Consider the following 12,224-nt stretch of genomic DNA (forward strand, 5'->3'; position numbering starts at 1 on the left):
CTAGAAATGGGGTTGTAGATTGCGGGATCTAGGATGGTTCCGCTCAGCTGTCCCTAAACGTGGTAAGAAATAGCGTATGAGCCGCTTTATTTCCTACGAGGAACGTTAGAACGCGCCTCTATGCACACGTTCCGATCCCCTCAGCAGCACATTCATTAGTTTTACTTGAGAAGGCTGGTTGAGGAGACCTCATTAATCTTCGACCACTCGCACTTGGATGCGGCGTGTTTGCAAGGGTTACGCGTTGCAGCTGAATTCGACGTAAAACGGTGTTTTCCTAGTCACACTTGATATCAGGGTAGTAATCAAAGGATAAAATTGGATGAAGGGTCTGGCGTTGCTCAATTCCGCTTGGGACCTGCCACCATGTTCACTTCAACTCAGAATCGTTTGAGGCTTACGAACGTATAACTGGCCTATACAATGCCTTGCGGTGGCTAGCCGATGTGTTAAATCAGTGTTTTTATCCTCCCAGACAAGTCTGGTACCAATTTATCGACCCCAGAGGGATGAAAAGCTTGGTGAGCACTAGGGTGGACTCGAACCTTCGATCGATCCTTAATGAAGCGGAACCTCTAACCGCTACACTACACCCGCCTCTATCAGAGTAGTAATTAGTGGAAAAAAATAATCACAATCTCTATTTAAGTTGATCCAAGTAATTTCGAGGTACAAAGTGTGGTTTCCAACGCAGTTGCTTGAGGTTGTCCGACTAGTGCATCCGCTATATACACGAACAACCTTCTTCACAGTTTTTTCTCCGGGAAGTGGAATTCATTAGCTCAGAGAGGAAGCACGACGGAAATGGAAAATCCAGATTATGTCACCAGGGTCGTCATAAAGGAGAAATCGATGTTGCAGAGTTCGTTCCTTGGTGCTGTGATCAATTCGTTGTCCGAACTACAGGAGACCTCAATTTATTCAAACTCTAATTACTTGCTATGCGGGGTCACTCAGCGCGAAATCGATGGATGTTATTCATTTTGGTAAAACGTTTAAATCATAGCAGTTAGAAGGTAATTGTGGTAGAAAACAAAAGACAGAATGTTCTGTATCCTCACCGCAACTACAACGCTGTGAAATTAATAGTATCTTTATAACAACTGATAAGGTTAGGGCGATCACACTGCTCGTCATATCATTACAGACTGGTTCTGAAGTTCAATGACGCTCACCGCGTTTTCATCCTGCTTGCGAAATGCCCAGGTTTCCGAAGCATAGGTCAATGCAGGAAGTACGGTGGTGTTGAAGAGGTGAGCACGGAGCCGGGTGTTCCTGGTCTTCTTCTCTACATCCTCGATGCTCTTGTACGCTCCCCAAGCCCCTCGTCTCCTCCTGCCCAGCTCGGGGGTCAGGTCGTTCATCATGTTCAGTTCCCGACCCAGATAAACGTAGCTGGTGCACTCGGATATGTTCGTTCCGTTGAGCGTGAATGGGGCATCCGAGACCCATCCGTTCCGCATGAACATCGTCTTTTGTAGATTCAGCTGAAGACCGATGCATCCACATGTTTCGTCGAATTCGGTCAGCATTCGTTCCGCTTGGCTGATGCTAGGTGTTATCAGTACGATGTCATCAGCAAAGCGCAAATGGTGTAGCTGCCGACCATCAACCTTCACTCCCATGTCGTCCCATTCCAACTTTCGCATTGCGTTCTCGAGGGTGGCTGTGAATATTTTGGGTGAAATTGTATCACCCTGTCGAACCCCCCCTCTTCACGTCAATGATGATGTTCTTGTAGAATGGCGAAATTCCGGTCGTGAAGTTACTGTACAGCTCTCGAAGTACCTTTATATATTGAGTAGAGACGCCTTGGTTGTCCAAGGCTTCCACGACCGCTTCCGTCTCAACCGAGTCGAAAGCCTTCTTTAAGTCGATGAAGGTGAGACAGAGCGGCATCTTGTACTCTCGTGATACCTCGATGAGTTTCGAAACAGTGTGAATGTGGTCAATCGTGCTGAATCCTTTTCGAAACCCTGCTTGCTCGCATGGCTGTCCTTCATCCAAGACTTTTTCAATCCTATTAAGGATTACTCTTGTAAAGAGCTTGTAGATGACGGACAGTAGGCAGATTGGGCGATAGTTGCCGATGTCATGTGGATCTCCCTTTTTATACAACAACACGGTCTTGCTGGTCTTCCACTGTTTAGGAACCTTGCATTCCGACAGATAACGTGTAAAGAGCCTCGCCAGGGTGTTGATGAGTACTGGCGGAAGGCTCTTCAGGTGTTCTGGTCTTATTCTGTCGGGACCGGGTGCCGTACGATTTCTTACCGACATGATAGCATGTCGTATTTCGGACGGGGAGAACCTCTGGAATGACTTGTCCATCTTCCCTCAGATGGTGAGGAGGCAAGTGGACATGGCTGTCGAAGAGATCAGAGTAGAAGTCGTAGATGATTTTCTCCATCCCCCTTCTCGATGCAATGGCTGTTCCGTTTGGGTTCCGGAGAGCAGTCATCCTCGTCTTGCGACTGGCGAAGTCTCGACGGGCATAGCGGATGCTTTTCCCCGCCTCTGCAACTTCAGCCAGCCGTTCTGCTCTTCTCTCTTTAAGGGTTTCCTTTATCGCCTCTCGGCAAAGCCTTGCGAGCTCGGACGTGAGTTCTTGGTTCCCTGCGGCTCGTGCTGCTCCACGCTGGCGTATCAGCTCAAGAGTTTCAAGAGACAGGCGCCTCTTGGTGGTTTTAAAACTCTCAGCCTTCTTCGCGCAGTCGTGAAGGTGTTCGACAAGCCGGTCATATTCCTCGTCGATGTTGTCCATTGCGGAATCTTCCCAAAAGCCGGCTAGCGTAGCGAAGAGATCCCAGTTGATGGTAGTCCTGGGATTTCTCTCTCTGAACTTGGCGGCCTTCTCTACTCTCCTTGTGAAGGAAAATCTTCCTCGGAGGAGGCGATGGTCCGATCCCGTATAGAACTTTGGTACAACACCGACGTCCGTCAGGCAGAACCTTTTATTGACGATGATGTGGTCTATTTCATTACGGTACCCTCCAAAGGGTGACTCCCACGTCCAGCGTAAAGAAGAGGGCTTCTGAAATTGCGAGTTCCCATGGATGGTCTTAGTCGTCATGATGAACTCGGAGAGCCTCTCTCCCTGGTCATTCCATTGTAGGCCGTGGGTCCCGATGTGAAGTTCCTCCGGCGTTCTTCTTGGGCCAACTTTAGCGTTGAAATCGCCAACTATGACCTTGTAGAAGGCATGATCTTCTTGTAGAAAATCTTCTATCAGTCTAAAAAAAGCTTCTTTTTTTTTTTCTTCGTTTGTTGTTGTAGGGGGGAAAACGAAGAAAAAAAAAAAAGCTGTTTTGGGACACCCCCCTCCGCACGCGGCCGGGTCGGTCCGGAAAGGTAAATATTTCAAAAAGTTCTTTTTTCTTTGCCCTCCTTGGTGTGGCCCCCAACCCCACCCCCCCCCCAAACCCACGCCTGCTCCTAATAAAAACAACTCTTCCCGGGTTACATACGCCGGTGTCAGGGTGCCGTCGCTTCGTCTCCCTGGGTCCCCGGACCCCGTCCTCGATGTCTTCTTCGGGTGCCAACACAGATTCTACGGTTTCCGATCCGAGCGCGAGGGCGTTTGCGGTATGAAAAGATACCCGCCCCCCGCCCCCCCCCCCTTCCTGGCGCCTACATACCCCCCCCACCCCCGGCCTACCTGGCGCTACCGTACCAGGCTTTCCTCCGGAATCAGGAGACTCCCTTCTATTGCTGGGTTTTGCCTAAAATTAAAAACCAAAGGGCGGGTTCCAGGCCTCTAGTCCCTGGAGTTTTTGGGAGAAATGGGTTTCCCCGGGGGGGGACATGGGGCGCAATTATTTGGGGGGCCGCCCCAAACCGCCCCCCTTGGCGCCCCCCAGGCAGTTTAGGGGAGGCTTGGGCCGGCCCGAGGGGGAGACCAAGGGGTGAAGAGGCAGGCGTCCCTGGGCAGAAAAAAAGGTCCCCCCCCCGGAACCACCCCCCGCCCCGGGGGAGGGCCAGGGCCCCTTTTGTTCCCGAGTATGCCCCCCCCCCGCCCCGGGGAGGCGCCACTTCGCCGCCCCACTAACCGGCGAGGCCCTTAGGAGAAGCGTGGTTCATTTTGGTAAAACGTTTAAATCATAGCAGTTAGAAGGTAATTGTGGTAGAAAACAAAAGACAGAATGTTCTGTATCCTCACCGCAACTACAACGCTGTGAAATTAATAGTATCTTTATAACAACTGATAAGGTTAGGGCGATCACACTGCTCGTCATATCATTACAGACTGGTTCTGAAAGATTGAGAATCTCGAAACAAAAAATAATCCAGATACTGACTGATATACTTGAATGGCTCATCTTTACTAAATGTCCCGTCCCCGGGATCTTTTCCTCTCTTTTCATTCCCTTGCGATCGTCATCTAAGATGTTCTAAAGCTTCGCGAGTGATGTTGACAAGGTCCTTGAGCTCTATCCAGCTAAGCTTTCAGCTGGTCCATCCGTGCAGCGAACACAGCACCCCATTGGCCTTCCTCGATGGCGTTTTACTACTGGGATCCACCCTAGCGTTCTTTCAGTTCATCTATCGTCGATTCTTCTCGAAATCTGAACGCCCATCTATGCTGTGTTGTTGATATGTATTCCACTGGTTCACAAAGACGGGACATTTTTCTTATGTCGGAGCTGCGAAGACCGTCAGCGTGTTGTGTGCGCCGGTTGAACTTCAGAAGACATTTCTCCGGGGCTCTGTGGGTTGTATGTAGCTTCCTGGACGCGACAGTGGTGTCCGGCCACGCACTGCGTAGCAGAGTGCGGGAAGAACTCATTATCTGGATTTCGAACAGTTGGGTGCGATCTCATCTGTTCGACATCCAGATAATGAGAAAGAAGTAAGAAGTCCAAAGGAGGGAACACCAAGTACACGACAGTTGTTGCTTTGCTTTTGGTGTGTACCTGAGTGTGTTACTGTCGCATTATTTATACCTGTCGTTGTTAACGTGATTTCTAATCGCTATTGATCATTTGACAATTTAATTAGCGAAGATTGCCTTTCAATTTTGGACATCGTTACCATCTCAAAGCAGTTTTCGCATTCCCTAACACTATGTCATAACGGGAATATTGAATGGGGTTTTTCTAGATCGTCAAAAGTTGAGCGATTCACAAAAAGTCTGTTATTGGGGCATTTTGAGAAACGTAGCCAAGAGCAAACATGTGGATCTGATTTGATCTGAAATTAAAAAAGCGCTGTTTTTTTTTGAAAAATAGAAAGAAAGAACATATGAAGGGGGTTTTAGCGGCTGGAATCTTCACGAATTTCACTCTCTTTACAGCCCATAGGTTACATCTCGATATTTCAATACGATTTAGAAATTAAAATATTAAATTACTTCAGAGACCACTACAGTTTTTTTAATTTCTCCTTGAGAGGATAAATACACTTTAAACAAAACCAACGGTGGACTTTTCTATCCAGCAATGGTATCCAGTATGCTATATTGCGTTGTCCGAAAAGTTTCTTTTAGCGGTCGTCAACATTTTTAAATCACAGCTACTAGCGTCTTAGGACAAACGGATCGAACAATTCGTCACGTTGGTAAATGAAAACTATTGACTATTCTGCTGATTAGATTATTGATAAGAAGCTCTGTAGCTGAACAAAAAAATCAAAAAAATTGGAAAAATAGTTAGGAAACGTACGAGACAACCTAATAATTTATTTGATCCCTTAGTGCTCACCTGGTGTAATGGGAATTTGTTGCAGGTCTCTACCCGTTTGTCGGATGAACGTTTCCGAGGTAATAACAGATAATCGGTGGATATACATATATCTTCGCTGCATGAATATATTTATCAAATTGCAAAAAAAAAATTCTAAGAGAGGACAGATATTTATTGCACGCGAGCATATTGAATGTAGGCTCATTTATTGGCCAAAACTCGTTTGTTTAGCTGAGTAAATGACATTAGATACGGTACCCAAACTTTACCACATCACATATCCCAAAAATGCTATTTGTTACTTTAGTCTCGAAAAATAAGTATTCTTTTTATGTTGATGAATTTTGTTCTTCTTGGGTTGTCCTTCACAAAAAGAAATCCTGATGGAAGTTTTCACACGAACCGTTCAACTTCTGACGTCTATAAAATCAGCTAGAAAAAACGCGATCAATTTCTCGTTACGATTTCATGATCGGGAACGCAAAAAAACTGTCCTTAAAATGATAATGACTTTCAAAATTCAATGAGATCTTCTCATTGACAAAGTCAACAAATTATTATACCAATAACATATGTAAATCACGACAACGACAGGTATAAATAATACGGCAGCAATGCCTGAAACCACCAAAAGCGCAGAACATCACAATTCTTATAGAACTGCTTCCTGCCTTGAATCCTGATTCTTCTCCTTTTCTTTCCTTTCTCCTCCCATTCCAATTTCTCTTCTTCCTTTTTTTCCAACAGTCGACCTTTTTGTTTTCTATTTTTTTTTCTCAATTCCACCATACCATACCATAAGGTAGCAGCTTTAACAAATATGTATTCTGTAGAAGGCTCAGGTGCAGTGAAAAAGATAAAAAAAAGTTCGTGCTTGTCGTTCATCTTTTCTTCACAGCACTTATTATAAATGTTACAATTTAAATTAAGATAAATGAAAATAAGATACCGATAAAATATGGTTTTGCCGATTGAACGAGATGATACACAACATACAGCTCAACCCTGACAAAGTATCGATGTCATTTTTGAATTTTCGAATTTTTGATGAGATGAAGTATCGATTATGACAGCGAACAGACAATATTTCCTGTTAATTCCCTCCTCCTCTAATATACGCCATAGAAATGCGTCGCTTTACTGCAATCAAGATTCTTCCACTTTTTCTTATCCATCGGTGAACGCGTTTATACAACGATACATGGAAGTATAAGTGTAAACCATAGCTCCAATCATCGAATCCATAAAATTTTCTTTTATCATTCACAAAAGCAGGGAAAATTTTGTATGTACAGCGGTAATAGATGATGGTGCATGTGTGTGTGCACAGTACAAAGAAGTTCAAGTCAACAGATGAGAATTTGCATATAAGGATGCGATAAAGGATGACGGTAACTTATGGATCTCTTGTGTACCGACAAAGTTCTATCGATTAACTACAGCTCTCTGCAATGTGTCTTTCATTTCTCATTCCTATGCGAATTTTTATCCAAAAAGAGAGGTAGCACTAAGCTGCAAATTTTTTATATTATTTACCACTAATGGATATTTCTAAGGAATTCCGAGCATAAATTAAGGATAAGGTGTACGTCATTGATCAACCTCTATGGTGATCCAGTCGCTCAACTTCAGCTTATGCAATGATTTGCGGGGCCTTGTGTCAATGTTTGTATTTTCCCAGACAATTCTGCAACCAATTTATCGACTTCGGGGGGATGAAAAGCTAGGTGAGCACTAGGATGGATCCGAACCACCGACCGATCGTGTGGACAGCGGAATCACCAACCGACTGCTCTACACCCGTCCAATTCAGAGGGTACCTGTGGAAATCACAACGTTGTGATTTGACTGATGTGTTTAAGCTTTGTTTGTCCAGTTGAAGGAGCGACAGAAAGATGAAAAGGATCCGAGCAATTAGGTGTCAAATCAAGAATGATACTTAGTTTTTTGGATTTACGGGACGGGTGTAGCGCAGTCGGCTAGAGGTTCCGCAGTCTGCACGAACGATCGGAAGTTGGAATCCGCCCTGGTGCTCACCAAGCCTTTCATCCCTCCGGAGTCGATCAGTTGGTACCAGACTTGCCTGGGAGGATAGAAACACTGACGTGACACATCGGTTAGGCACCGCATGTCATTGTATAAGCCAGTTACACGTTCATGAACCTCAAACGATTCCGAATTGAGGTGAACGTGGTGGCGCATCCCATTCGGATTGATTGATGCCTAACACTTTATCCTTTTATCCTTCATCCGGATAGTTTATCTTTACAGAACAGCTGTTCCCCACCAAAATTCTCAGTCGGTCCTTTCCTTCACATGAAGTTTGTAAATTCTATGACGCAAATGACGTCGACAAGGTCCACATTTTCATTCCTGAGTCGTACCCTCGTCTTAGCACTCGGCCGGATACGGCTACTCGGTCCATGCTGTCCATCTCGTGCACGACATTTCTCGATTTTGTCCCACGTTTTTTTTTCCGGATCCACAGGAGGGAAACAATACTAATACGGGGAATTAATTCAGAAATATCCGTGCTGAAGTACTCCAGTGCATAAAAACAAGCGCTTTCTTTAAACAGATCGTGTTTTAATGAACCTTCCAGTGAATTCATGAGAAAAAATCGATTCCAACGGAAAGAAAACATTCACGGGGCACCGTACATATATAAGTGCTGCTATTGTTTCATAACATCCAGTCTTGTCTTCCAAAAAACACCCAATCCCACCCTTTGCACCTGCCATCACCAAGTAGATGTGGATTTCTCCAGGAAATGTTCTTTCTGGAGAAATCCACATATTCTTGTTTCTCCAGAAAATGTTCTTTGTGCCTCATCTTTCTTAAAGGCATTACCCCACGAATCTGGGGTAGTAGGGATTTCAGGTGGAGTATTCTTATACGGGATAGTAGATTATGGAGAGGGAGTGATTCCGTCCATTTCTTCCTAATTGACGCAAAAAACGTCCCAGAAGATGCGGCGCGTGCACAAGGCTGGCGCGCTCCAATCGAACTCGGAGAAAATAGTGCTCAGGAATGCTCGAAGCCGTATCTTCCGGACCGTTTTTTACGGAAATTGGGAAGAAACGAATGGAATCACCCTCTCCATAATCTACAATCCCGTACACGAATACTCCACTGGAAATCCGTACCACTCCAGATTCGTGGGTGATGTCTTTAATTACAAAAAATCGAAGTGATCATGTCTTTGTCATTCTAGTTTATATATTTACGTGAGACTAAGTATGAAATCTTTTCAGTGTTGTGGATCGTAATCCTACAATGTGGTTCACTCATTTTCTGTGGATTGGAACGATTTTACTAGGTGAAGAAAAATGTTTCCATCACATTTGAAATCAGCGTCTCTCGCAATCACAAAACACTGTTCACGAACCGGAGATTTTTTTTTCAAATAACATGTGCTGTACAATATTTTTTTTTGGACGAAAAAAAATTCACGTGCCACATGTGCAATCAGTAAGCGAATTCCTCGTGAACACAAAATAATGAGCAGGTCGATGATATTTGGAAAAGAATAACGTGTACAATGCAATTATTTTACAGCTAATAAATAAATTAAGAATGAATAAATTATTAAATTAATAAATTAAGAAAAAAAGTATTGTGGAATGAAACAATCGGTTCAATGGAATAGAATATTTAGTATCGATATTTTCCCAGTTGTTCTGCAATGTTTTATTGTCCTAAGCGAAATTTTTGGGGGATGAGAGAAATGCACACTTCGGTTTTTTGGTGACGTGTAAAAGCTGCAAAGAATTTGGCAAATTTCAGAAAATTTTTGTCTTTTCCTCCCTTTTTTTCTGGGATTTATTTTCCGGAATCCAATCCAGTAACGCGCAAGAAGAGTTGTACAGAATGAAAAGACTATAGGACTTTCTTTTTTTTTTTGTTAAAAATGAACTGATTTATTGTGAAACATTTAGCGCTAAGATTGTTACAGTTTTCCTTATCACTACAAAAAATGAGCAAAAAAAAAATAGATAGATTGAGATAATTGATACTTTCATTTTTTTAAATTTTGGATTCGAAATTACCCTCCATCGCAACATTTCTTCCAAGAATTTGAATTTCTGGTTAAATCTTGGCATAACTCTGAACCGAGTGTTTAGTGTCGTCAGTTACAAGCGAAAATAGCACAACTCTTGAAAATCTCGAAGAATCTGAAGCGGAAATAACGAGCGATGCACCGGAGGTGATTGAGACGACCGGTGAATTTAAGCCGGAAATGACGACCGATGAATCTGACCCGGAGATGACGACCGATGAATTTGACACGGAGATGACGACCGACGAATCTGTTCCGGAGATGACGACCGATGAATCTGACACCGAGATGACGACCGAAGAGACCGACAGTGACAGTGAAACACCTGAAATCATCGAAGAAGCTACAACCGAATCAATTCCACATGATCCTCGAGACGATGGAATGTGGATCCCGTACAGACGAAAAGACGGCACTATTGTTGATCATTACGTGAGTTTTCAACGTTAGGATTTTCTCTTTTTCTTTTTTCATGTGCAAAAAAAATATAAATAGAAGAACTCAAACGGAGAATATTTTCTTGGATCATATGGATGGTAGAGATCTCGTTATTTTGTAGCTGTTTTTAAGATTTTTGGAAATAAATCTGCAAGTTGGGATGATGCACGAAATTCATGTAAAGCAATGGGATATCAGTTTGCCACTCTGGAGGATTATGTTGAGATCAGACATGTCGTTAGTAAGTTTCTTGTGCTTTTTTTTCTCTTTTTCCTAAAATATTCTTGCTTCTTGGACAAAAATTTTCATTGGTTTTCGTTGAAATCACATACACATTTTCGAGTATCATCAGTGAGAATCGAACGATTTCAGGTGAATTTCATCGCTTGTATTGTTCTAAGTGTAATGGCTTGTATTCGATAGGAGAACATTTATACGTCGACGGAAAAGCAAAGTATCACCGTTTTTCTTCTTTTTATAGGCAATTTTTAATATAGTCCAGAAAAAATGCAAATGATATTTATTTATTTATTTGTTTATTTACTTATTTATTTACTACGCTCAAAGGCGTGCCGAGATTAAGGGGCAGGGATCGACTACAAATAAACGATAGAAGTATCCAGCAATAAGAAAAGAATAGAATGAGAATGAGGGATTAGTCACTCGGTAACGGTAAAGGCATGGGACGATTTAGTAATTAAAAAAAAACATAAACTCAACAGAACGGGAATTAAATAAAACCCATGGAAAATATGAAAGTGTTGGAAGGCCATAGAAATAAAAAATAATAATTTGGAAAGAACAGAGAAAAAAACCACGTGATTGTAAACAAAGAGTAATCCATAACAGGTTATTATCTTAGACACTAGATAGGATAGATGTTCTCGCATCCACTTCGATATATGGATGGATCGATGGATATACTTATCGTTACTAGAATGCTTATGCAATATTCTGGTATATAATAATATAATAATATAAGAATATCCTTTTTCCCTTTTTTCTTCTCCAAGTAGAACTGCTTCTGGAACGAAAGACTCAATCGACACCTGCCGAGTACAATTTTTTCATATTAAATTTCTTTAATATTATTTAAACGATTTAACTTAACGATTTAACTTATTCAATCATTACAAAGATTTATTTATTATTTAGAATTGAATTATATTTATTCAACCTTTGCAAGGAACGTTGAAGATTTCTGATGTAGATCTGTCTGTCTTACAACGAGTTCAAACAAACCATTTTATGCCTCTTTTAGCTAAACAAGATAGATGCTGTACTTTTTTTTTAAATCCTATAAAATTAGAAAGTTAACAAGTACGATGGACGGCACTTATTCATACGCACTCATACAAATTCTCTACCAGCAAATTCTAGTTCTTCTGGACACGTTGGAGAATTATTTGTTGGGACTTGTTTAAAGGAAAATAAAACTCGAAATCATAAACTGTGCTCTTTTTTTTTGTTGCTACCCACAACTATGTATGCTTTAGATGTGTGGTGGTATCGATGTTACGAGAGCAAAAAGTTGGCATGGAATGCGATCGCAAGCCAAAACCTCATAGAGTAAGCTTTGTAACAGCGTTTTTTTCTCTTTTTGAAATTCAAAACATATATATCGACATTCTCATGCGAGACGGAACCAATTTCCTTTAAAAAATCATTTTCCAGCTATCGTTATTGGAGCTGAAAGGATTCATTTGTTCATCTATCCGCAACGCTTAAGAAATATTGTAACACAGTATCAATTCCGAATAAATATATAAGCTAGCATTGTTTTTGATAGTCTTAAGAATTTCTTTTCCTCTTGAAATTGGAACAATATAGTTTTTATTCTTTTCGGAAATGAACCAAAAATGCTAAAGAGTTGAGAACTGTGATATATCCAGACTATTAGTATATTTTTTCCAATAATTCCTTAAAGTAGAACATCATTATTCGACAGCTGTGGGAATTCCATAGAGTGAACATAAAAACTAACCATAAAATAAATATAAGAACTAAATAGACATAAAAACTAAATAGATTAACAAATCGTAAAC

At 41.9% G+C, this 12,224-nt stretch overlaps 4 protein-coding genes across 6 annotated transcripts; 1 reads left to right on the forward strand and 3 right to left on the reverse strand.

Annotated features, from left to right (window-relative positions):
* Positions 1-1,133: 1,133 nt before the first annotated feature.
* On the reverse strand, positions 1,134-1,649 carry RB195_008610 (uncharacterized protein; the record flags this gene model as incomplete). Of its 2 annotated transcripts, none has more annotated exons than XM_064195190.1 (1): positions 1,134-1,649. In XM_064195190.1, the coding sequence occupies one exon, from the start codon at positions 1,647-1,649 to the stop codon at positions 1,134-1,136; it is 516 nt and encodes a 171-aa protein (XP_064046335.1). The 2 variants fall into 2 exon arrangements, with proteins under 2 accessions (XP_064046335.1, XP_064046336.1); XM_064195191.1 differs by having other exon boundaries at positions 1,134-1,532.
* Positions 1,650-1,692: 43 nt separating this feature from the next.
* RB195_008611 (uncharacterized protein) lies at positions 1,693-8,106 on the reverse strand (the record flags this gene model as incomplete). The annotated part of the gene is made up of 3 exons (XM_064195192.1): positions 1,693-2,313; positions 2,363-3,233; positions 8,066-8,106. 3 exons carry the CDS (start codon positions 8,104-8,106, stop codon positions 1,693-1,695), a joined length of 1,533 nt encoding a protein of 510 aa, XP_064046337.1.
* RB195_008612 (uncharacterized protein) lies at positions 2,147-3,073 on the reverse strand (the record flags this gene model as incomplete). Its single annotated transcript, XM_064195193.1, has 1 exon — positions 2,147-3,073. One exon carries the CDS (start codon positions 3,071-3,073, stop codon positions 2,147-2,149), a length of 927 nt encoding a protein of 308 aa, XP_064046338.1.
* On the forward strand, positions 7,421-11,907 carry RB195_008613 (uncharacterized protein; the record flags this gene model as incomplete). 2 transcript variants are annotated; one of them, XM_064195194.1, is made up of 7 exons in its annotated part: positions 7,421-7,497; positions 8,936-9,000; positions 9,806-10,173; positions 10,312-10,420; positions 10,552-10,633; positions 11,676-11,748; positions 11,854-11,907. In XM_064195194.1, 7 exons carry the CDS (start codon positions 7,421-7,423, stop codon positions 11,905-11,907), a joined length of 828 nt encoding a protein of 275 aa, XP_064046339.1. The 2 variants fall into 2 exon arrangements, with proteins under 2 accessions (XP_064046339.1, XP_064046340.1); XM_064195195.1 differs by lacking the exon at positions 7,421-7,497 and having other exon boundaries at positions 8,958-9,000.
* Positions 11,908-12,224: the final 317 nt, after the last annotated feature.

Source organism: Necator americanus, chromosome III (genome assembly GCF_031761385.1).
Source record: "Necator americanus strain Aroian chromosome III, whole genome shotgun sequence".
In the NCBI taxonomy this organism is placed as follows: Eukaryota; Metazoa; Nematoda; class Chromadorea; order Rhabditida; family Ancylostomatidae; genus Necator; species Necator americanus.